Below are 25,754 nucleotides of genomic sequence, written 5' to 3'. Positions count from 1 at the left end.
ATCGGTACTTCGTTCAGTTACGTATTGCTATTTGTGGGTGGGTACATGAACAGTCAGTGCAATCATTGAAACTTAAAAACTATATAGGTATTGTGCAGTTCACGTTAGTGCCAGTATTAAAGACATTTTTTTTGTCTATATGTAAACGGCTAATCGCCATCCTTAAACTTATAGACTTTTTTTTTATATTTTTTTTTAGTTAGTAATTTCTTTAAAAACATTTTTTTTTAATTTTTTTTTTTAATATTGTATACTTAAAACATTTTTTATTATGAAACGTTAAGCACAATTTTTTGCAATGTATAATAATTATTGTTAAAAGTATAATTTCAAACAAATCTTGAATTATCGCTGGGGTCCAGCTTTAGAGGTGCGTGGGAAGTGTCAAGGATGGAATTATTTGATATATAAAATAACATATTTAATATTAATATATTTCGTAAATTAATAATTCGATTGAAAGGAAGTATAAGATAATTAAAGTTCATTGGCATTTACGCAACAAAAGTAAAGTTTTAAAGTAAAGTTATAAGCATAATTGGCAATTGCGGAAATATTTCCTTTCAATACTACGAATTTGTAAAATCTCAATCAGCACTAACGCGGTCATCGCACCGGTCATCGCACCGATAGACCAATAATGCTGATTCGATGATTCGACGTAACGAACCAATAAATACAAAATGTCACCTGTTGGGTGGACAGTCGACAGTCGATAGTCGACAGTGGATAGTCGATAGTAAGTTCGATAATGTCGCGGTCGAGATTCCGGCATTGGCGTTACACTACCCTGACACTACCCCGAGCCAGTGATGATGTTCGTCCATAAATATAATATGTAAGTACACATTTAGTTTTATAATTATTTTATTATTCGTAGATTAATTAAATTGATTATTAAGTTAAATTGAAGTATTTATTATTTGCTATGCCCCTAGTCATAACCCACAAAATGGGGTGTGACAATACAGGGTGTCCCAGAAATAAGTGCAAGTATTTTAAGGGGTAGTAGATCTCGATATAAGAAACATATCTTCTTTTTATCGTTTTTCAAATAAGTCAAAAATAACGGAGTTATTTTACATTGAAAATTTCCAAAAAAAAATATTTTTTGCTAAAATTTTGAGAACCACTGAATCTTTTCTGGATTTTCTTTCTTGCAAATTTAATCTAATACCTATGTTGCCATATTATCAAGAAATTATGTTTTTTAACTAAAAACTAAAAAAAATTCCTAAAAATGTTTCCAAAAATTTCGAATTTTCAATTTTTTTTTTCAGGAAAAAAGCCCCATAGGCGTGTTTCTGGGTTTCTTCAGTTTAATAATATCTTTTCGAACGTTTAGCTAGTTTGTTAGCTAGGGCTTAGGTGTAAAAGTGCTTTACTTTTATGCCTAGGCATTAATGTTCGTTAATTATAGGACGCTTAAACTCACTATTATGGTCAACAAACATCTCTATCGAAAGAAAACACCTTTTATACAATGCAATATTTAAAAGTGATGTATTGTATGGATGTGAAACCTGGCAAATAAATAAAACTTTAGAGCGTAAACTACTGGCTCTTGAAATGGATTTTTGGCGAAGATCTGCCGGAAAGTCAAGAATAATTATAGAGATTATGGGCGTAAAGAAAACTATCCTCGATGAAATCGAACAACGCCAACTAATATGGTATGGACTTGTAGAGAGAATGGCTGACGAACGTCTACCAAAACAAATCCTAAAATGGACACCGGCGGAAAGAAGAAAGAAAGGAAGACCTAAAGCTACCTGGATTGAGGGCATTAACCGAGCCATGTCCGAAAGAAATTTACTTCCAGGAGATTGGGAAGATCGAAGGCAATGGAGACTGGGAATCGGAAGGCGTAGAACGCTATAAAACCGGATATATAATATTAATAAGATATTAAGGTTTTTCGAATTAGTTAAAAAATCCAGAAGGTCAGACAACAAACTGATTCCGGTTTCCGATTTTTCCTTTCGAGGTACTAAACCTAAAAAATGTTGAAAAGTATTTATTTTGACCTGATCATATCTCATTTCAAAACAAATAAACCAGACGTTTAAAATAGAAAGAGACAACCTGAGAAAAACACACGACTATGCTGCTCATTATCAATCGATTGTTATAAGTTATAATATGATTATATAACGCAAAATCTAGGTTAAAAGCCAGACAAATTCAGTAATGAACGCTTTATGCAATGCACAGTGTGAGAGAAAGAAGCTATGATCTCAGATTTAATAATATTTACAGATGAGCACAGTGCAGGTACATATTGAAAAAGAGCGAGCTAATATTTCAGAACCTCTGACTTCAAAAGAATTAATTTATTTTAGCTTGTGAAATAGAGTATAGATTTTGATTGAAATTTAAATTAATTTTGTGATACAGTTAAGAATAATTTATTATACAGGGTTGTTCACCACATACGACACGTAGTATTGTAGCTAAACGATTAGATTTTTACAAATTATAAGTTTTGGGTTCGTTGAAGAACTTTTAGAGCTACAATTTGTTATCGGCGCCTATGATCCTTATGATAGGCAGTCATTTCACCTGCACCCCGTGTCCGCTGATGTTTGCGAGTAGCGGAGTAGTAGGCTTTGGAAACAGTTGAATGTCAGAGATTGTTGATTTCGGCCGAGAGAAGACATTGTTTGTCAAGCTAGTTAGAATTACATTTTAAATATCAATTTCTGTTAAATATATTAATCTCCCGATTACAAATTTAAAAATATTTTTACAAGATACAGAGTGTCCCAAATAAGTGAAAAATATTATAGTTGTATTTTTTTTAAATGGAACACCCTGTGTATTATTCTGTTTTTAAATTCTACGATTGAAATAAAGGTAAATTTGGTTAAATGTATCACATTCAAACCTTACCGTTTTTCAAATATTTCCAATTTTGTGAAATTGCAGTAAAAAATTTAAGACTTCATTCCTCCAAGGGTATCAAAGTTTTTAATACTAAATATTTACTGAAGATTATTTAATGATCGGATATTGTGTTACAATAATAAAAATTATACTACCTTATACAGAGTGTCCAAGAATTTATATTAAATAACTACTAGCTTTAAACGACAATTACTTGATTCATTTAAATAGAACACCCTGTATATTTTACGAGAATCAGATGCACAATTTAATTGTCTATCAAATTGCATTATGCCATTTTTTACCTATCTCTTCAAGTTTTCGTAGAAAATGCATTCTCTTATAATTTAGACCTCATCTATTAATATACCCAAGGAATATTGACATTTTAGATTATTTTTAAAGATGTAACAAATTTTCAAAGAGTACAGATACTAATATTGTCGATATAGTTCGGTTTTTTCATTAAAAAAATAAAAAAAAAACTGTTCAAATATTTTTTGTTAAAGAGGAACATTTATTATGACTCCTGGTTTAAGTGTGATAAATCATCAAATTTAGCTTTATTTCAATCGTAGAATCTAAAAATAGGATAATATACAAGGTGTTCCATTTAAAAAGATACAACTATAATATTTTTTACATATTTGGGACATTCTGTATCTTGTAAAAATATTTTTAAATTGTAGCTCTAGTAGTCCTTCAACAAACCCAAAAAACTTTTTGTAATTAATTAGTAATAGAAATTAGTAACAATTTGTAAAAATCTAATCGTTTAGCTACAATACTCTGTGCCGTATGTGGTGAACAACCCTGTATATAATATATTAAGTATGTAAAGATGTATTTTACGATACCATATGAAATAAAAACAATTTACAAAAGCTTGTCATAAATGTTAATTAAAATCTCACCGATCAAATTACAACCAATATAAACAATCTTATTTACTTCTGCTGTCAGAAAAAAAACGTAAATAAACAAACCCATCATAACTGAACTTTAACATCTCTATAACATATTAAATATATCGTCGCCTTTTTTCATAAATAATTAACATAATTAAAAATAACCGAAACCAGATAAAGAGTAAAAGTGGACCCATCAAAAACCGTCCCAAACCTTGACTGAAGAAGAACCCATAATCTAGATCTACCGTCGTAATCGTACCAGATCCTTGGATGGTTCTCAAGGTGGTTCCTCTGCGTGTGGCAATCGAAATCTGTGGTATTTACTGACGTAAACAAATTAGTCTAGTTACGGAACAACTAGAAAAAATTAAAAACGAAGAAATCGTTTAGTTGTTGGAGCTGTTCGAAAAATTTGACATTAAGCAAACTAACGTCTGGATGTGAGTTAATTGCTCGTAAAGTTATAATTACTGCTGTTAATAATGGTGAGAGAAAAACATGGGTATAGATAATCGTTATTTATTGACTTTTCGTACTAGTATCGTTAATACTATGAAGAACTAAAATACTGGATATTAAAAATGTTTTTAGACCCTGTAATAAATCACAATATTCGTGTATTAGTATATTAGAGAGACTAAACATCCTCTAAGTCGACTTAGCGAGCACAAAAAAACATGTATAAAAGATGAAACAATGGAATTAGGTATTGCAAACCATATTTGGTCAAAACAGCACAATATAAAGTGGTTAGCAGCTCGGGTTATCCACAGGGAGCCTCATTAGAAAAAGCGTGTATTTAAAGAGGCCGTTTTTATTGCAAGCAATAACAACATTTTTAGGAATCGTAGTACGGAAATATCGACGATATGGCAAACCCTCATAAAACGCACCAATACAGGAATTCTAATTGGATAACCTAACGGTTAACCTGCACAGGTAAATATCTGGTTGTAGTTTAAAAGCTCAGTAGTTTAAGGAATTAGGCTGTATTCCGTTGCAAAACCAGGCGAACCAGACCGGTAAACTACGGTAAAGTGCAGCTCCTAAAAAACATCGGTTTGATACGGAACGGTTTGGTAAAATACTGGAAACATCAAAATGTCGTTTTCTAAATTCCAATACCTCTATTATAAAATTTATCTTATATGCATTTTTAATGTACCTGTTCTCTGCTTTTACGTTTGCTTTTTCTTTTCAATGGAGTTTAATATTGAAAAGTACTTTATTAATAAACTGTTAAACTCGTTAGACAGCTCAAGTGAAGATTTGCAAGTCCAATATTAAAATAAAATAGATCAATAATAAATAAACAAATCTAATCAATATTTATATTTTTATAGCTTACAAAACATTCACGATTACTTGTTGTCTTGGTTTTCATGTTTTCTTTAAATGTTTCTGACTTTAAGAAACAATGGCTGCATGATAAGTTTAAACGGTCCTAAAAAGTCATTCTATTTAGTTAATGAAATTTATTTACCTTTACTGCCTACCTCTATTGCTTATGGATGTAAATACAAAATATTGTAACAAATTTTAGAAATTAAATGAGAATTTCACTCGAATTCCCAATATTTGCTTAATTTCTGTCACACAAATGACATTGATTGACAAACAAAACCAGAAAAACCAGCCTTCTCGCGCTGGTTAATTTGGTGACAGTTATTACCGAATTTTTCAGGAACCGTGTTCCGTAATAAGAAAAGTTTCAGGAAACCGATAGAAACGGAACATAAAACCATATCCAAAGTAAGCAACGGAATACACACCTTTAGTTTTGTTTACTCTTGATAACGGTCAATGATCGTTCTGACCGAAACGTTGTGTTAATCAAAAATAAATAAAAACAATAAAAGCCCGAAATTATTTTAGTTTCAATACTGAATCATTGTCTGCCACATTGAAAATCACAATACAGTAGGTATATCATTAAAGATTTAGTAATCAATTAGAAATATGATTGGTCTTTAAAGACATTTAGAAAAAACGTTCGAAAATTGATTATGTTTTTTTTTAATTATAGTGGGTGGTGAAGATGTATTACTGTCTGTCAAAAAAAATCATCAATCATCAATACATCATTCCTTTAATCACCTATGCTTAACCTAGTATCGAAATGTTGCTCTAGGTTAAATACAATTAATTACGTTCTAGTTTTCATCATTTTCGTTATTTCTTTAATAGAAAAATATTAATAAAAAATTATGCAACATATTTTTAAATAAATTAATGATACTCGATTTCCTTCATATAAATAATTCAGACCTAGAAAAATAAGTAAACATAAAGGTATACTAACAAATATACAGGGTGGTCCGAACTCTATTCCGGAAACTTCGGCAGCATATTCTGCAGATAAAAATAAGTAAAAAAGTTCAGTATAAATGTATGTCCTAAAATGCTTAGTTTCGGAGATACAGGGTGTAGAAGTTTAATTCTTATTTCAATTTTTTCCAAATAATTTCTGAAGTAACGTCAATTATATTTGGATGAAAATTGGTATCTGGTAGTTTTTTCAACATGAGAAATTTGATTTTGACGTCAATATGATTCCTACTTGTAGACAGCGCCACCTGCATATTTTTTAACTGATTTGAAGAGTAATAACTTTTCGTCCGTACCTGTATAAAACTACCGAGTGAAAAAATATACATTCAGGACGTTGTTTACCTAAAAAAGGTCTCTTGGTCAGGTTAGGTGGTTAGTGTGTTAATTGTTATTTACCAAAACAAGATACAACTCTATAAATATAATTAGGATATTACTCAAAAAGAACTACATTGAAATATGTTTCTCTCAAAATCCCATAACCAATTACCATCTCAAAACAAGCGGTATATTCGCACGTCTAGCGAAATTAAAATGCCAAAAATAAAAAAAATTGGAGAATCGAAAACGCCAACAGAATAGAAATATTTCAAAACTTGTCTTGAAAGCGGCGGCCGGTCGCCAGAAATTCCCACAATCCTTCTTCATCATCGTTGATATTTCGAGGGGATTCCTCATAATGCCAAACGGTATGTCGCTGCAAAAAAACCACGAACCTTAAAAATAATAGATAACATACTGCATATACCGTGTGGTGCAGCGGAACAAGGAACATAGGAAATCCCATGTAAGTTTTGTATCAAAAGTTGTATTAGACATTTTTTGAAGAGGCATTAGAGTTGTACTTCCGTCTAGAATTTCGTTTTATTCGGAATATGCCTTTAAATGTTATTTGCAAAAATCTATCTTCAAATTACTAAAAATGGTCCAGTAGTTCAGTAATATAGCTCAAATTGCGATATATCCGACAAAATTCATAAAGTTTTCAAAATTGGTGGAAATAATCAGGACATCATATGTATTAATAAACTGAAAAGTTCCCACCCCTAAATAGTGTGCGTCATCCCCCAGGACATCGTTTGTAACCGCATTTTGAGTTTTTTAGATAATCTCGGCAACGGTGCAATTCTCAAAAAAAAAAGAATTTTAATATACGTTCTTCTCTCACACTCCTCTACCTTTATAAAAAGGGTGATTTGTACTTATTTCCACATCACCCTAGAAGGAGATTTGATGCGTTTATTTAGATTTGGTATTTGATGCGTTTTTTTTTAAAGTGGTATCCCCTGTAGGCCTAATCCACTAATTATCAAATGTTAACTAGTAATCTTCGTCATCTTCCACAGGTTTAACATTCAAGCATGACTGTCCATGGCAATGATAACATATTGTAGAGCAACGCAAGCCTGCTCTTTTTCAGCTACATCTGTATTCGCACCCTAATTTGCATGAACATGAAATAAGCGTTAAAACAGATGCGGGGGCTGGCTCTTTGTTTGTCATTGTGGGGTTAATGTTAATATACCGCCAACATTTTTCCACCCCCAGTCGGTAGGTTCGAGCATCAAAAACGCATCAAATACTTTACCTCTAGAGTGATGTGGAAATAAATACAAATCACCCTTTTTATAGGGGTAGAAGAGTGTTCTCTCCAAAAACGTATATTAAAGTTCTAAGTATAATTTAGTGGATTATGTAGAACTAAAGAATTATATTAGACAACTATACTATTTAAAAAAATGTTTACATAATCCACCATTTACAGCCAAACAATACCAAAAATTATTATCTAAAGTTGCAATCTAGCTGTAGGTAGTATTTTCCTTAATTATACCGGGTGAATCTTAAATAAATGCAAATATTTTCAGGGCTGGTAGATCTCGATAAAAAAACATAATTTCTCTTTACCATTTTTCAAATAAGTCAAAATAACCGGGATATTTTGGTTTTCAAAAAATGTTGGTTCAAAAAAATTGGTTTTTAACCCTTAACTGGTCCGGCGTAGTCTGACAGACTACGCCAAATAATTAACTCATTCTCATTAGTTACTGGGAGCGCCTACAGGATTGGCATTCCAGCTAATCCTCCCCCTCACGGTCAACAACTGATAGCCATATTTATGCCCAAACTGGATTAGTTTTTTAGAAGTTCTGGCAGAAGTTACTTAAGCCGTAGTCTCTCAGACGACGCCGGACCGTTTGTGTAAGATTTTGTGTGTGACAAACTTTTGTAAAATATGGCCGGGCCTTCGAAAAGAGTGCGTTTAGGAGATTCTAGTTATAAAGAAACTCTATTAAAATGATAAGATGAGAACTGTGACAGTGACAATATGACAATTTGCCAGACAAATGCGTTTGACAATGTCAAATATTCCACGAGAAATACACTTTACAATTGGTAGAATACTTTTAATTCGTGTACAACCAGAACATGCCCACGGAGATATTCTTATCCTAGTTAAAGACAATGTTATGTCCAAGTTAATTATTTTTAATGCCTAGAATGTACAAATCTATTGTGTAAAACATGTTTAGGAAAAAAATGAACTTTGGCTCATGCTGTAACTAAAAACTTTTTCTTAACTCCAGTTTTATAACTTATTTTTTATATATATATATATATATATATATATATATATATATATATATATATATATATATATATATATATATATATATATATACTATATTATATCTATATTGTAAAAACTATTTCTAATTTAATGACTGTTAATTAGAGCTTAGTAAAAACTTAATTGATTTTTTTTCAAATTTACATGTATGTTATTTTATTTTGTACTATATTTTCTTAAAGTTAATATTAATTGAACTCATTTTTGTCTAGATTAGTTCAATAATACATAATGTAAAACATAATGAAATAATTTTTTTTTTTATTTTTTTAGTTTTTGTGTGTTTTTTAAACTTTTTAGAAGGCGTAGTCCTACAGACTACGCCGGACCGTTTATGATACATATCTATTACCGGACCAGTTAAGGGTTAACTTAAATTTTGAGAACCACTGGATATTTTCTGGGTTTTCTTTCCTGTAAATTCAATCTACTACCTAATAACATTTTATAGGTAACTAAAAATTAAAACAAATCCAAAAAAAAAATATTTTTCGCAAAAAAAAACTCATATACGTGTTTCTGGGGTCGAAACCCCTAAAAATATTTGTGTACTTATTTAAGACTCACCCTGTCTACGTATATAACTTTAAAAAATAAGGAGTTGTTAGACTTGGAATCATCGATTAGATATTGGTGTGGGTTAAAAAAACAGTTCTGTAAACAGTTCTGCTATGGTTAAAACCAATAAGATTATATGCTCATCTTTGTTGAGCCTGTTATTCATTTTAATGTCTATGGTAAGACGCCGGTCGGTGGAAAGAAGAAAATAAAACAAGAACCGTTTAAGATGAGCGACTATGTTGGTGTTACCTCATAGACGCGAGTTTATGTAAATATGGTCATGTTACATTACGATCTTTCGCAGATGAATGGAACAGCGCGTATAATCGATTATAGTTAGAATAGAGAACAGAATTAATTACCAGTTTAGAACAACATTTTTTTTTTAATAATAGTCATATTGAGAAAATAATAGTAATAATTACTTGTAAAAGCTTTAAGCATAATAAAGTTCTTGTGTAGGTACATTTTTTCCTATACAAAGTCCTATGTTTAGATTTACTTATAAATCAAAATAGTAGATTTCTTCTTTATCAGCCTCGTTTCATCCATCCAATGTTGGACATAGTCTTTTTCTAAGTTTTTTCTTGCTATGCAATCTCTAGCCAATCTCATCCAATGTCTTTCTGCTACTGTTCTCGATCTATTTCTTTTTTGGTTAGCCAACACTACTTGTCGTTTACCTTGGTGTCCATAGTGTGAATTTTTGGTACTTCTACAGGTTTGCCACTCTTCCCATTACATCTATTACGCTGTTTTTTCTCCCACGTATATTTTGCCTCTTAGGGTGACTCTTAACTTGATTCTCTCCATACCTAACTCTTTACAACTCGGCAGTAGTGTACCATTTATGTTAAGCAAATCGATTATCGATTTTTTTTTAATTTTTAACACCCTGTAGATCAGAAAGGAAGTACTTTAGACCTAATGGTTATATAAAAATTGTTTTAAGAACACATGAGGTATCACACCACAATTTTTTAGACTAATTAGAAAACACCCTGTATATTGTTAACTTTTGATCATTTACATTTCAGTGAACGATCGGCGGTGCTAACAAAAACGCACTTTACTGTAAAGAAAATCTTGAAAATTAATTCGTTTCTTTTGTCTTTTGAGTATTCACAATAAAATAATTAGATCGTTCATGAAGCAAAGTTAATTGCTATTTTATTTTAAGATTTTTGACATGCAATTTTCGTGCTTTGACTTTGTACTCACATACACGTTGTATTGTTTTTTTTATAAAGTTTTTGTAGTTAGTTTTCACGTGTATTTTAAAAGTTGATTTTTACTACTGCATTTGAGAAATGAGGATTCTTTTGATTGTTGAGCAATGTTGTAAACTTTACCATAATCCCACTTTGAAGAGTCCTGAAGAAGAGAACAACTGAATTCTCGAAAGCTTGACTAAACAATAAAGGGTTTTTCCTTGAACTAACGGCCTTCTTATTAGACTGCATCCCTTGGACGGCCTTCTTATTAGACTGCATATGTCTGATATTGATACGATCATTATTTGATTTCTTATACAATTGGTGAAAAAAAACATATTATAGCTTATATCGCTGAAAAGCTTAAAAATGGCACTTTTTATGAAGTAATGGTCAACTATGGTTTCCATTTAAAAAAAAACATATGTTTGTGTCATATGTCAAAAATGACAGGCTTTAGAAAAAATCAGAGAGCACAAACTCATCAGGGATGTGATTATCTACAACTTTTATCTGAAAACTTTTTGTCTAAAATAGAATATAATAGACAATTTTTAAAATTGCCAAAATTTGTTTCTTTTCGATATATCTAGTAAGCCATGAACTTTTACAAAAATCTGAAAGGCGCATATTTATGACCCCACAAAACTGCAATTCTTTCCCTATTTAGCCGACTCTCTATCTCCAGTAGTTTCCGAGATACCTATAGAGAACATTGTAGGAAACTCGCCCTGTATAACACTGAAAGGAAACAAAACAATAGTCTTAAATTATAGTTTTGATTAATTGATCATAGATGGCGCAATATTAGTTTTCCATATTAAACTTGGTAAAGAAATATTGTTTTATTGAAAAAAGTATGTTCTAGATCCTTTTTTAGTCAAAATCAAAAGGCGCAATTGGAATCTGCCTGAATCAGCTTGTGAATGATAGAAAAATTTTATTATAAACTATGTGCATAATTTTGACGGCGAATAACTTTTAAAGGAATATTTTTATGGAAGAAATCAAAGAGATCCTTTTTGAAGAGAATGAAGAAATTAAATGCAAATGGTCGGTATTATGATTCCGGCACGGTTTAAATTAAAAATTAGCTTCTTTACGTTGGATAATTTTTTTTAGAGCAAAAACTAAAATTTCAGAGGGAGGCAGCAAAAAAATCAACTTGGGAAATAACGGACACCCTGATAATCAGTTATAAGTGTCCTCTGGTCACTAAAAAATAAGATTATTGCTTTATACACAAAGAAGTTACAAGGGGTGTTAACTGCTCTCAACTTGGTGGAGACACTGCTGTGCTCCCAGATGAAAAAAATAGATCCAGCAGATCAAAAAAAGACATGAAATACTGAACGTACGTTTTAAAAGCGTAATATTAATCGCGGTAGATTATGGGAAAGTGAACCATTACAATTATAACGCCACATCGAACGGTATACAGTTACCTACTATTCGGAATTCAAGAATGGCGAAAATTGCCATTGGGTAGGTGTGAATGGTGTGAATCGCACAGATGATTTAGTTGATCAATAACGTTTATAGTCCCGGTTCACTTAAGATTGCACATATTCGGCAACGACGCTAATTGATCTTTGAAGTGGATGAGCACTTAAAGGTCTGCGCGTTATGTCAGCTGTCTAAAGTATACCTCTAAATCAACTTGGTCGTTGTTTTGAAAGATTTGGAGTTTTTGAAATTTCTTTCATAAGAACACGTACATATAGATTAGAAAGTATCGAAAAATACAATGATAGCAGTCTTGAAAGAAACGTTTCATCACAATCCTTTCATATTTTTATACACACACCGGAAAAGTCTAGGGAGATTACAATTTTATCCAGCCATCGTCAGTAATTTTATTATTTGCATTTCTGATATAATAAAATTAAAATAAAAAAACAGTTTACAGGACGTATTGGAAATAAAAATGCGAAATTTACCGAATTTTTCAAATTTACCTTGATTTTTATTGAACTCAAAAAAATACACACATTTTTTTTTATTTTAAACTGTGAATTAAAAAAAAAGATAAAACCATTTTTACTTAATAAAGGGTATAGCCTCCTCTACTGTTCATTACAGCCCTACATCGTCTCTCCATGCTCCTGATCAGGTTGTCAATCTCTTCTTGAGGTACAGCCTGCCACGCTGCATTCGCGACCCGAACCAGATCCATACGAGTTTCAGGAGGCATACCCATTCTCAAAATTCTTCTTTGGACCGCGTCCCATACGTGCTCGATGGGGTTGAGGTCAGGAGATTGTGCCGGCCAGGGGAAGATGTTTATTTGATGAGTATTGATAAACTCACTTATCACTCTGGCTGTATGAAGCCGTGCATTGTCATGCATGAGAATGAAGTTTCTCTCAAAATCATTGGCATATGGTAACACGACAGGCTCAAGAATTAAATCACGATATGTGATTCCTGTTAGAAACCTTTCAAGAAAAACGAGATCGGTTTTTCGGCCTAACTGGACTCCTCCCCAGACCATAACTGTTCCACCTTGATAAGGGTGCACTTCCTGAATATGATCCAACCGGTTCTCTCCATACCCTAAGCCTTCTCGAATCCGGATGAATTCCAAAGCGTGACTCATCCGTGAAGAGAACATTGGCCCATTGTTCATTCGACCACTGAACATGATCTTGAGCCCACAAATATCGTACCTCTCGATTTCCTCTCGTTAAGAGTTGAGCTCTCCAGGGGCATCTGCTTCTTAAATTGACCTCTCTTAATCTATTGCGAACAGTGTGAGGACTAACGGTTACATTATGTGTTTCCTGGAGAATTAAAGTAAACTCTGGTGCTGTAAGAGTCGGTCGGCGTCGAGCATTTAATTGTAAAAAATGATCTTGCTGAGGGGTAGTAATGCGATGTCGCCCTGTGTGCCTTTCAGCAACATCACCACTTTCACGGTAGCGTGCACTTAATCGCGATATTACACTTTCCGTTGTATTTAATGCTCTAGCCACGTCGATTTGGCGCATTCCAGCTTCGAGCATACACATGGCCCTTAGCATTTCGTCTCTGTTAAGATGTCTACGCTCCATAAAAAAAAATGTCGTTTAATACTAAACAGAGTTATTTGAATGAATTCTGGCCAGTTATCATAAAAACATAGCCAGTACAGGTTAAATTCGAACAATTGATGCTAGGTGCTTTTTATACATTTGACAAAAAATGCACAAACACTTCTGCAAATATCCCAAATTTAGAAATAACTAGTGTGAGTACTTCGTTTCAATCGAAGTAGAAAGAATCGGCCTACAAATATGTGGTTGTTTATTCAAAACATTTATTTTTAACTTTAATAAAATGATATCCCTAGATTTTTCCGGTGTGTGTAGATATCTAAGGTAGATATAGCAATTATATTTTTCTAATTTGCATATTTCGTTTATTTTATTATCATTATTATTTGGTAAAAATCATGAAATTTTTAGTAGATTTACCATGAAATTACAATTTTATAGACTGTTTCGGCAGTATATTCTGCAAATAAGAATAAGTAAAAAACTTTGTATCAAAATGTGTGTCCTAAAATGCTGTTTCGGAGATATAGGGTGCAGAAGTTTCATTTTTATTTCGATTGTTTCCAAATAATTTTGGACTAAAATCGATAATTGAGAGGCTTAAAAATTGTGAAAAAATAGTTAATGATACTGCAGAAAGAGCTGTTAAATTGTCAGAAGAATATATTAATAATTTATCTAGAAGTAAAGATGAAAAACCATATCTCGTGATTCAGATTGTAAGCGATCATAAGAAGAAATATCAAAATCCAAATAAAGAATGTTTATTAAAATAAATCAGCTATACTTAAATGGTTAAACTTCATTAGATTTGAAGATTACTTAATTCCCAACATTAACATCTTCAGAATTGTATATTTTTACAGTTTTAGATTAAATTTTTCAAAAATAATCATAATTTTGTCAAAAAAGTTGAAGAATTTAGGAATTTACCGACTGCCTAACTTTAACCGTGAATAACTTTTTAAGGAGTAGGTTTATCGAAAAATTGTAAGGGGCCTTTTTTGTAGAGCGTTCAATTTTGTATGAGAATATGTAATTGTCATGGCTGCGAGAGAAAAAAATTACTTGCAAAAAGTGGCAAATTCATATGTAATTTTTATTAAGGGCAAGGTTTACTGTGAATATTAAAAGATATTATGTTTTTTAACAGAACACTAGAAAATATTCCAAATTTTTTTCGAAAAATTCAAAATTATCAAAAAAAATAGATGTTTTTCTGGGGTCGAAACTATACCTCTAGGAATATTTGCACTTATTTAAGACTCACCCTGTATAAAGGGCATAAACCATGCTACTAATGTTTGTGCGTAACTCTTATAGTGTCATCTAAGCTTCTTTTTTATCATTTTTTGTATTTTTTATATATTAAATCATTAATATTTCTATAGCCAAACTACGCATAATATCAACACAAAAAACTTACATTAGATAAAATGAAAAAACTCAAAATTTAAGTGGGGATGCAGTCAATAATCACCACACAGGCTAATAAAACTACTTTTTCAAATTTGTCAAGCTTTCGAGAATTTTATTCCCATCATCAGGACAGTTTGACTGAGTCAATTAGCAAAAACAGTATCTTCTGCACAAAAAGGCCTTAAAACTAGCATCATATGGCATTGGAATACAAGGAAATTTCCTTTATAAAATATTAAAATACATATCCAACAACATTATTTTATAAAACAATTTTTTTTGAAATTTACTAAGACTAATTTCTACATTGTTGTTTCAAGCTCGATCAAACAGTGTTTGATTTGATCAAAGCTAGTTTTAAAGCCTTTGCAGAGGATGTTGTTTTTGCTAATTGACTCAGTCAAACTGTCCTGATGATGGGAATAAAATTCTCGAAAGCTTGACAAATTTGAAAAAGTAGTTTTATTAGCCTGTGTGGTGATTATTGACTGCATCCTCACTTAAATTTTGATTTTTTTCTTAACTTAGTCAGTCACGACTAAACCTACTATTTTTTAGATAAAATGTATAACAGAAATATAACATTTAGTTTAATACAACTCAAAGAATAAACTATTACTATTGTTTTTCATTATTGACAGCTGTACTTGAACAAAAAAAAATGTTTTCAAACGTCACAAAAGTATTCATTTTTGCGACGTTGATTGACAATATAAAAAACGTGATTTTAACACCTTGGCATAAAAATGAGTAAGCCCAAAGGTACGAAAATATATGATTAAACTGACATAAAGTGTCAAATTCAACGAGCGTAACCATAGTTTCTAGCTTTACAGTGTTGTTCACCACATACGACACGAAGTATTGTAGCTAAACGATTAGATTTTTACAAATTGTAAGTTTTGGGCTCGTTGAAATACTATTAGAGCTACAATTTAAAAATATTTTTACAAAATACAGAGTGTCCCAAAAAAAATAAAAAATATCAAAGTTCTATTTTTTTAAATAGAACACCCTGTATATTATTACATGTTTAGTTTCTACGATTAAAATAAAGGTAAATTTGATTAAGGTTTATTACACTTAAACCTTACCGTTTTTGAAATATTTTCAATTTTGTGAAATTGCAGTAAAAATTTTAAGGCTTCATTTCTCCAAGGGTGTCAAAGTTTTTAATACTAAATATTTACTGGAGTTTATTTATTGATCAGTTATTGTGTTGCAATAATAAAAATTATACTACCTTATACAGAGTGTCTAAAATTTTATTTTAAATAATTAGGCATTAAATGAAGCCTTAAAATTTTGACTGCAATTTCACAAAATTGAAAATATTTCCAAAACGATAAGATTAAACCTAATCAAATTTACCTTTATTTTAATCGTAGAAACTAAAAATGTAATAATATACAGGGTGTTCCATTTAAAAAATAAAACTTTGATATTTTTTATTTATTTGGGACACTGTGTATCTTGTAAAAATATTTTTATATTGTAGCTCTTATAGTACTTCAACGAGCCCAAAACTTACAATTTGTAAAAATCTAATCGTTTAGCTACAATACTCCGTGTCGTATGTGGTGAACAACCCTGTATAATTACTTACAAGGTATTACTTTTAAATCTTTTTATATTATATGGAACTTTTGAAATTGTTTAAAAAATTACTTGTGGCTTTTGAAAAAAAAATGGCATGTTTTATTCCGAGTAAAAATGAATTTTTGTGCCTGGCCACAAAAAGTATCATTTTTACTCCTAATAAAACAATATACTATAATTTTAAAAGTGCTAATTGAATAACAAAAATTTAAAAATACCTTTACCTACTTTAAAAATTTAATTATATTTACGCGGGAGCTAAAAAACGAATTATATTTAATTATTTATTGACCAGGAAATGTAAAAGACCATTAAAAATTGCCCATTTGCCAATTTACACTTCTAGCATAACTGTTTTTTAAATAATAAAATTATTTAGAGCCTTCGTTTTTGCAATAGGCCTGTGAAAGTATCTTCCTGAAAGGCATCTGAGTAGGTATTGCGAAATTAACAAAAAATATTGTTAAGTTTACTTAAATATATTCTTACTCAATAAGGGAAACTATCAAAGATCGCATTTAAAAGATAAATATGCAAAGAGCAAGCCTTGTTAATGAGGAAAAATGTTTTAACTACTACTTTTGTATAAGTTGAAAACGGTTATAAATTGCAGTCATTCCATTCATTAAATTTGAAGGTATAAATCATAGATTAATTTGAAATACTTGGGCATACTATTGAGAATATTATAATACACTGAAAAAAAAGTATTACAGTATCTAAATACATAAAACAAATTGTTAACAAATCAAATACTAAATTATATTATTTTTGAAGAATTTTGGTTTTTCGGGTTATTAGGCCGTCGTCGGTTAGAATTGCTTCCTAACGTTTCGCTAGCACGAGTGGCTAGCATCTTCAGAGGTGTGTTTGCTCCGATTGCTCACACTAGACTGATCAAGAGCAATCGGAGCAAACACACCTCTGAAGATGCTAGCCACTCGTGCTAGCGAAACGTTAGGAAGCAATTCTAACCGACGACGGCCTAATAACCCGAAAAACCAAAATTCTTCAAACGATGGCCGCGAAAGCCTAAACTACTACATATATTATTTTTTCTATAGCAACTGTTAAAATTACCTTATATCTATCAAAAATAGTAGATAAAATAGTACTTTAATAGGTTAAAAACTTTATTTCGTCTCGCACGTTTTTTAATTGCTTCCATTTTTGAAATTTCTTGTATTCCTTTTCATAGTTTATTCGGGATTTAAATGGAAGTAGTTTGGAAATGGCGTTTGTCGCCTCAACCTGAATATCTGTTGGTAATTTACTTATTTTGTCATTTTTAGCTCCAATTCAATCAGCAATCGACACGAATCGACAGCTTTATTTATTTGTCAAATTACATAGAAATCAACACCAACCCAGCACAATATTTTTTCCACTCCTAATAAATTCCTTGAAATAATAATTTCTGAATATTTTTTAAAACGTAACTCCCTATGGAAAAAAATATCGTTTTATACACGACGATAAAATTGCATTATCGTCTCCCGAAATTGATTCACTCGGGATTTCATCGCTCTTGAATTCTATTATTATTCTAACAAAAAATAAAAACAAATAACTATTATTCTTCTACGATTTCCAATGCTGTGTTAGATGAAGACTTGAAGTAAATAATGTTCTATGTGCCAAAATCAATATTTCAAGATAAACAACATTTTTTGTTATATAACCAACGTATAAGAACGGGCTGTGTCTCTGTTGAGAATTTTTTAATACAATTTAATAGCCGTGGCACTTAGCACTTTATATTATGTTGTTGGTTATGGAACTCAGGACATTTTACAGAAAAAATATGACAAACCGATTTTTTGGCACTTAGAAAATTATTTATTTCAAGTCTTCATATATTAGAATATTTTATTAGAAATACACACACCGGAAAAGTCTAGGGATATTACAATTTTATCCAGCCATCGGCATCGTCAGTAATTTTATTATTTGCATTTCTGATATAATAAAATTAAAATAAACAAATATTTTACTGGACGTATTGGAAATAAAAATGCGAAATTTTCCCGAATTTTTCAAATTTACCTTGATTTTTATTGAACTCAAAAAAATACACACATTTTTTTTATTCTAAACTGTGAATTAAAAAAAAAGATTAAAAACCATTTTTACTTAATAAAGGGTATGGCCTCCTCTACTGTTCATTACAGCCCTACATCGTCTCTCCATGCTCCTGCTCATGTTGTCGATCTCTTCTTGAGGTACAGCCTGCCACGCTGCATTCACGGCCCGAACCAGATCCCTACGAGTTTCACGAGGCATAGCCATTCTCAAAATTCTTCTTTGGACCGCGTCCCATACGTGCTCGATGGGGTTGAGGTCAGGAGATTGTGCCGGCCAGGGTAAGATGTTTAATTGATGAGCACTGATAAACTCACTTACCACTCTGGCTGTATGAGGCCGTGCATTGTCGTGCATGAGAATGAAGTTTCTTCAAAATCATTGGCATATGGTAACACGACAGGCTCAAGAATTAAATCACGATATGTGATTCCTGTTAAAAACCTTTCAAGAAAAACGAGATCGGTTTTTCGGCCTAACTGGACTCCTCCCCAGACCATAACTCTTCCACCTTGATAAGGTGCACTTCCTGAACATGATCCAACCGAATAAGATTTCCCGGTTCTCTCCATACCCTAAGCCTTCTCGAATCCGGATGAATTCCAAAGCGTGACTCATCCGTAAAGAGAACATTGGTCCCTTGTTCATTCGACCACTGAACATGATCTTGAACCCACAAATATCGTACCTCTCGATTTCCTCTCGTTAAGGGTTGAGCACTCCAGGGGCGTCTGCTTCTTAAGTTGACCTCTCTTAATCTATTGCTAACAGTGTCAGGACTAACGGTTACATTATGTATTTCCTGGAGAATTAAACTAAGCTCTGGTGCTGTAAGAGTCGGTCGGCGTCGAGCATTTAATTGTAAAAAATGATCTTGCTGAGGGGTAGTAGTGCGATGTCGCCCTGTGTGCCTTTCAACAACATCACCACTTTCACGGTAGCGTGCACTTAATTGCGATATTACACTTTGCGTTGTATTTAATGCTCTAGCTACGTCGATTTGGCGCATTCCAGCTTCGAGCATACCCATGGCCCTTAGCATTTCGTCTCTGTTAAGACGTCTACGCTCCATAATGTCGTTTAATACTAAACAGAGTTATTTGAATGAATTCTGGCCAGTTATCATAAAAATATAGCCCGTACAGGTTAAATTCGAACAATTGATGCTAGGTGCTTTTTATACATTTGACAAAAAATGCACAAACACTTCTGCAAATATCCCAAATTTAGAAATAACTAGTGTGACTACTTCGTTTCAATCGAAGTAGAAAGAATCGGCCTACAAATATGTAGTTGTTTATTCAAAACATTTATTTTAATGATATCCCTAGATTTTTCCGGTGTGTGTATATAAAATATTTTAAACTTTTGTGTGACGAACAACATACTTTTTTTCTGTGTACAAACTGCCTTCATACCTATTAGGTATTGTTCACGATACATTAACGCCAAGTCGTAATCATAATATTCGAGCTCCGTAGCAGCATCAATGAAAAGTTACATGCAATGTTTACATAAGCAAAATTACTATTATCCGATGCGTTTGTAACAATTATTAAACACTAGAAATAGCGTTATGTTGTTCTCATTAAAGGAACGGTTGCCTCATTTTAGAAATCATATTTTAGATGAGATTTCGCACACAACTTGCATCAGTACGCGGGTTCTTCCTTGATAATTATTTTTTGATAATTTCAGATTCTTAATAATCGTCTTAGGATTGGTGTTTGTAATACAAATACTTTTAATTAAAATAATATCATCATAATCATTATCATTTTCAATATATTGACAGCTTCAATATTAGTTTATTTTAGTGCCAATTTAGAAAAAAATATGTTTATTTATAACCACATATAATAATACTGACATTACTGACTTTCAAAAAAATTGAAAGTGTCAAATTATCTACATTTCTTTCCTCCTCCATTTCCCTCACTCAGGTTTTCTTATTTCTCGCCTCATTTAATTCAGCAAAATATTCTCGTAATATCTTTATTAAATACTTATCTAACATCAACAAAAATAAACAAGAAGATTAACAATAATAATTGCAAATTTAAATACATTTATTTGTTGAAGGTAAAAATGCTAGACTTCTTTGACTTAAAACCTACATTCTGGCGTTTTAAAAAAGCGACTAGTTTGTGATATTTTGATATGACAGTCTTTTCCCTTAATTCTAGCATTGTCCGTATCATGCTGTACGTATCCCAAAGAGTAGATGGCTTTTTCTGCCTTGTCATGTCGCTAAAATATGCCATCAAGACTGTCTCCGAAACAATATTCTTAGAATTTCTTTCGGCACACCATTTTTCGTATACTTTCAATGCTATTTCATATCGCCCCCTATTTTTCTCTGGAAGTAAACTGACCTTTGCTCTTTTTGCAGCTTCTGTAAGTTCTGGTGGAGTACCCATATTAAAGTAGTCTTCATTATCACAACTTTCCGACAACATTCTGGCTTTCTATGTTATATAAATTTGAAAAGGTGAACGAGAAATTCAAAACTGTCACTTAGTTGTTTGTTTTTCTGTTGAGGGTTTGCGCCATAACAACCACTGGTACCGGTAACTATAGATATGGAAATTCCAAAAGAGAAAACGACAAATTTTCGCATATTTATTTTTCCCTATTTTTTAATTAATGATGTGGTTGTAAATAAAATGGTATACAAATCTCGAAGGAAAGTTTTCATTATTGTCTCGAGATTTAGTTAATCTCTTGACAGTAATGAAACACTTCCCTCCTGTATGTAATATACTATTTTCGTTTGGATTACCTTGAAGAAGATATTTACAATGACAAATTCAACACTAGTTGAACAATATTTTAAACATTGCAAACTGATTGATATATTTTTAAATAATGATTATTTTTCTTTATTACAATTTTAGGCAGTACTTATCGTAGCCCTCTTTGGTTTTGCCGCCTGCGGCAGACTAGACAGTCAGTACCTTCCGCCAAACCAAGCAGCCAATCAGTACCAAGGTAAATATTTTTATCCCCAAACCCCCAAAAGAATTTACATAATATATGGATCTCAACAAAATAGACTTGAAAAATATATCAAATTCTCCAACAAAGGTTTTGCGTAGCGTTAGTTTTACAGTATCTTCGAAGCAATAGAAGCAATATTATAATCTAAGTTAAAGAAATTTTCCTCACTTACCAAACTTTTTCTTCTAGGTGGTGCTCCAGGCGGATACTCAGGCGGAGCAGGCGCTCCAAACGCCTACTCCGGTGGAGGTGGCGGTGGTGGACAGTTCCAGAAGAACGCCAACAACGACATCCCCATCCTCAGACTAGACAGCCAAAACGAAGGAGACGGTAACTACCAATACGCTTTCGAAACGGGCAATGGCATCCAGGCTCAGCAACAAGGAAACGCCCAAGACGGTAGCCAAATCCAGGTAATTATTTGGAATACACCTGAAATATAATAGACATAATTAATTTGACTCTTCACTAAGAATATCCAAATATTAATTAAAAAAATGTTTGCTTATATGTTGATCTCTCTTTTTTATATATTATCTTATAATAAAAATATAATAAATATGTTAAATTGATATGGCGGAAACACATTGCCATGCCATTAACTTAAATCATACCGTCTATACAGGGTGAGTCTTAAATAAGTCCAAATATTTTTAGGGGTGGTTATATTTCGACCCCAGAAACACTATGTCTATGAGGTAAAAAAAAAATTAAAAGAATTCTTTTAAAAAATTTTTGGTATTTTTTTTAATTTTTGGTTAAAAAACATAATATCTTCATAATATGACAACATAGGTATTGGATTAAATGTACAAAAAAGAAAACCCAGAAAAGGATCCAATGGTTCTCAAAATTCGAGGCGAAAAACCATTTTTTTTTAATTTTCAAAGCAAAATATCTCAGTTATTTTGGACTTATTTGAAAAACAGTAAAGAGAAAATCTATTTCTTTTATCGAGATTTACCAGCCCTGAAAATATTGTATGTAATGAACAAATATATATGAGAAGCAGACTTTCTAGATGCATTTTTTGGGAGGTCTATTTTTTCGAATTTTGGCAAACAAAAAAAATTGCCACGCCGTAAAACTAGTATACCTACTTAAAAATGAATAAAAAACAATAAAAATAGTACACCTACATGTGAAAAATCCACTTTAATGAATCTAGAAAAATCTAGTTTTGATGATATCTGAAAAAAAAGTGAAAAAGACTGTTGACTATCCTTTAAACATGAAATTTCTCTTTATTTTTCTGCTACCACGGTCCGTATCCCCAACTACATGGTCCCAGTCGTAGTTCCAGTCAATATTTTAAGTAGTATTATTCAAAAAATAGAGAAGTTGTAGTACAAAAACTCTTCATCAGATCATGACAAACAAACAGCAGTATGTCCACAGCACACAAGGACATACTTCTGTTTGTTCTATATTAATTCGCCATTTAATTTAAGATAAAATGTATTTAACACGTCGTTTCTGGCATCATATTGTAACTCTGTAGATTGCATACACACTGGTTGAAAATCTTAAAAAATTGACAAAATGCATTTAGTAAGTCTGCTCCTCATAATATGTTCTATTAAAAAAAAAGATTCCTCGAATAAGTAGATAAAAAAAATAATGTCAATAACTCAAAATATAATATACCTACTGTTAAAAATGTATCTCTAACATTTTCACTCTTGCAGGGATCATACTCTTACACATCCCCTGAAGGTGAACAGATCCAGATCAGCTACCAAGCTGACGGCAACGGCTACCAACCTCAAGGATCTCACATCCCCACTCCTCCCCCAATTCCACAGGAAATCCAAAAGGCAATTGAACAAAATTTGGCTGACGAAGCTAGAGGCGTAGTGGACGATGGTCAATACAAGCCAGAATACGATGGAGGTGCGGGTAGTGGAGGTCAGGGAGGTGCTGGAGGTTACCGTCAACAAGGTAAAAAGAAATTACATGGATTTATTTTTATATACCGGGTGTTTCACAAAAGTGCCTCACCTCCTGTAACTTTTTTATTTTTCCTGATAAATAAACGAGATTTGGTACGTTAGTATATGACATAAATCAGGATTGACTGACGTATTCAATTGTTTTCGGTCGCTTCCTGTTTCACCGGAAACGACTACAACTTTTGATTTTTAAATGGCACGCTCGGTATTTTTTTTTATTCGATAAAAAATGACACTCTGAATAAAATGACACACCATATGTCAACTTTTGACATTCTCGCTTAAAAAATCGAATTTTAAATTTCAATCTAGAGTGCCAGTGGCTGACAAAAACACTAACTTTTAATCAAGGAACCTTGGAAAAATTGATTTGATCGTCTAATGTTTTCCGTGTCTCAATTTTTTCAAGTGGAACGAGAGTGGCTCATTAGCATATTTGAAAAAAGCATTTTTTTTTCGAATAATTTGGTACCACATGTTTCAATTTCAAATATAGCATATGCGAAAATGTCAAAGGTTGACATATTATATGTCATTCTATTCAGAGTGTCATTTTCTATCGAATAAAGTAAAAAAATATTGAAGTTGTCATTTAAAAGTTAAAAATTGTAGTAATTTCCGGTAAAACAGGAAGTGATCGAAAACAATGGAATACGTCAATCAGTCCTGATTTATATCATTAGACTGATGTACCAAATTTCGTTTTTTTTATCTTATAGAGATGATGAAGAATTTCTCGAGAGCTGTCTAAAAATTTCAATAGCAATACAGAATTAAAATAGCAATTAACAACAAAAAATATTACCGTTCAAAATGCTAAAAATTATTTACTTTTGTCTTTGTTTATTTTAGGTGGATACCAACAAGGCGGTAACGGATACCAAGGAGCTAACAGCAATCAATACATCCCACCCAGCTCAGGACAGAGGCAAGGAGGTTACAAATATTAGGTTAAGATAATTGTTATTATTTAAGAAACGAATAAATGTGATAAACCCAATATTAATGTTGTTTTATTGAATGAAAAGAATAGGTACTTTTTAATTCAATAATATTATAAGTAGTCTAAATATTATAAAATAATTCTCGTATAAGTAATAAATATTATTTTTGAAAAAATAAATATTATTATTTTTTTTTCCCAATTAACATTTTGTAAAAAATAAGTATTTTTTACAAAATGTTAATTGGGAAAAGGAAATAAGTGGCATTTTGACTTACAAATTTGTAAAAAAAAACATATTATAGTTGGTGTAAATGATTACTAGCATATAAATTAATTTTTTTATAATGACCTATCATTTGAAAAATAAGGCCTCTTAAAAAACCTACTCTTAATTAAAAAAAAACAGCATAAAATTGCAATTTTTTTCACAGTTTTTCTAAAATATTAACAGTAATATTAAATTTTGATATTTAGATTAAAAATACTATCAGAAATATTTGGACACTTTATTGGAGCAATTTTAATGATTTTTGATTTACTGGATTCATTACCACTCTGAATAGAGCAAAATAATTATTAAAATTTCGAAATAAATATACAGAAAAAAATAATATACAAAAACTCTGCCATCTTCCGCAATTGACAGCTCACGTCAAGCAAACCTATCGCTTATTTGTAATTAGTAATGTGCACTATAAATCAGTAACAAACTAAACATTATAGAAAATAAATTCCACGAAAAATGGTCGAAAAATAGCATACTCAAATCTAGAAAAATATCTATTGAAATATAAACGAAAATATAGCCAAGAAATGAGAGCAACATTCTAGATTGTTTTTAGAAATTCTCAATAGACTGTATATCATGAAAAATAAAACTTTTTTTACATTTGAATAGGAGGTTTACCAAATCTTATTGTTAATTTTTTGAATTATATAAAATGAGGTCATAATCTAACCTTTAATAAGAGACATAGATCTTTTTAGTACTGGCCCACTTTTGCTCTGACCATATAATTTGCTGTATCATCATTATACTATTGCACTGGGCTTATAATATTTAATGTAGTAATCCAAAAATTACTAAAAAAAATTATGTTAATTATATATTGATTGACTGAAATACCGAAACAATTTTCAAGTTTACATTTCCCCCCAATTATATAACAAAATACAATTATTAGAT

The 25,754-nt window shown here is 31.5% G+C and overlaps 1 protein-coding gene across 1 annotated transcript; it reads left to right on the top strand.

Moving 5' to 3' along the window:
* Window positions 1-2,259: 2,259 nt before the first annotated feature.
* On the top strand, window positions 2,260-24,622 carry LOC115878966 (pupal cuticle protein 20). Its single transcript, XM_030895574.1, has 5 exons — window positions 2,260-2,274; window positions 21,568-21,661; window positions 21,860-22,083; window positions 23,359-23,611; window positions 24,475-24,622. The coding sequence occupies exons 1-5, from the start codon at window positions 2,260-2,262 to the stop codon at window positions 24,570-24,572; spliced, it is 684 nt and encodes a 227-aa protein (XP_030751434.1). The 3' UTR covers window positions 24,573-24,622.
* Window positions 24,623-25,754: the final 1,132 nt, after the last annotated feature.

This window comes from Sitophilus oryzae, unplaced genomic scaffold (genome assembly GCF_002938485.1).
Source record: "Sitophilus oryzae breed Bouriz unplaced genomic scaffold, Soryzae_2.0 scaffold_154_pilon_pilon, whole genome shotgun sequence".
In the NCBI taxonomy this organism is placed as follows: Eukaryota; Metazoa; Arthropoda; class Insecta; order Coleoptera; family Curculionidae; genus Sitophilus; species Sitophilus oryzae.
This window is presented reverse-complemented; position numbering and strand designations above follow the sequence as displayed.

What these genes read in the sequence shown, in the direction of transcription:
- LOC115878966 (XM_030895574.1), top strand. An exon ending in AAGACGGTAGCCAAATCCAG is followed by an intron (nt 22,084 to 23,358) that starts GTAATTATTTGG and finishes TCACTCTTGCAG; the next exon opens with GGATCATACTCTTACACATC. An exon ending in TGGAGGTTACCGTCAACAAG is followed by an intron (nt 23,612 to 24,474) that starts GTAAAAAGAAAT and finishes TGTTTATTTTAG; the next exon opens with GTGGATACCAACAAGGCGGT.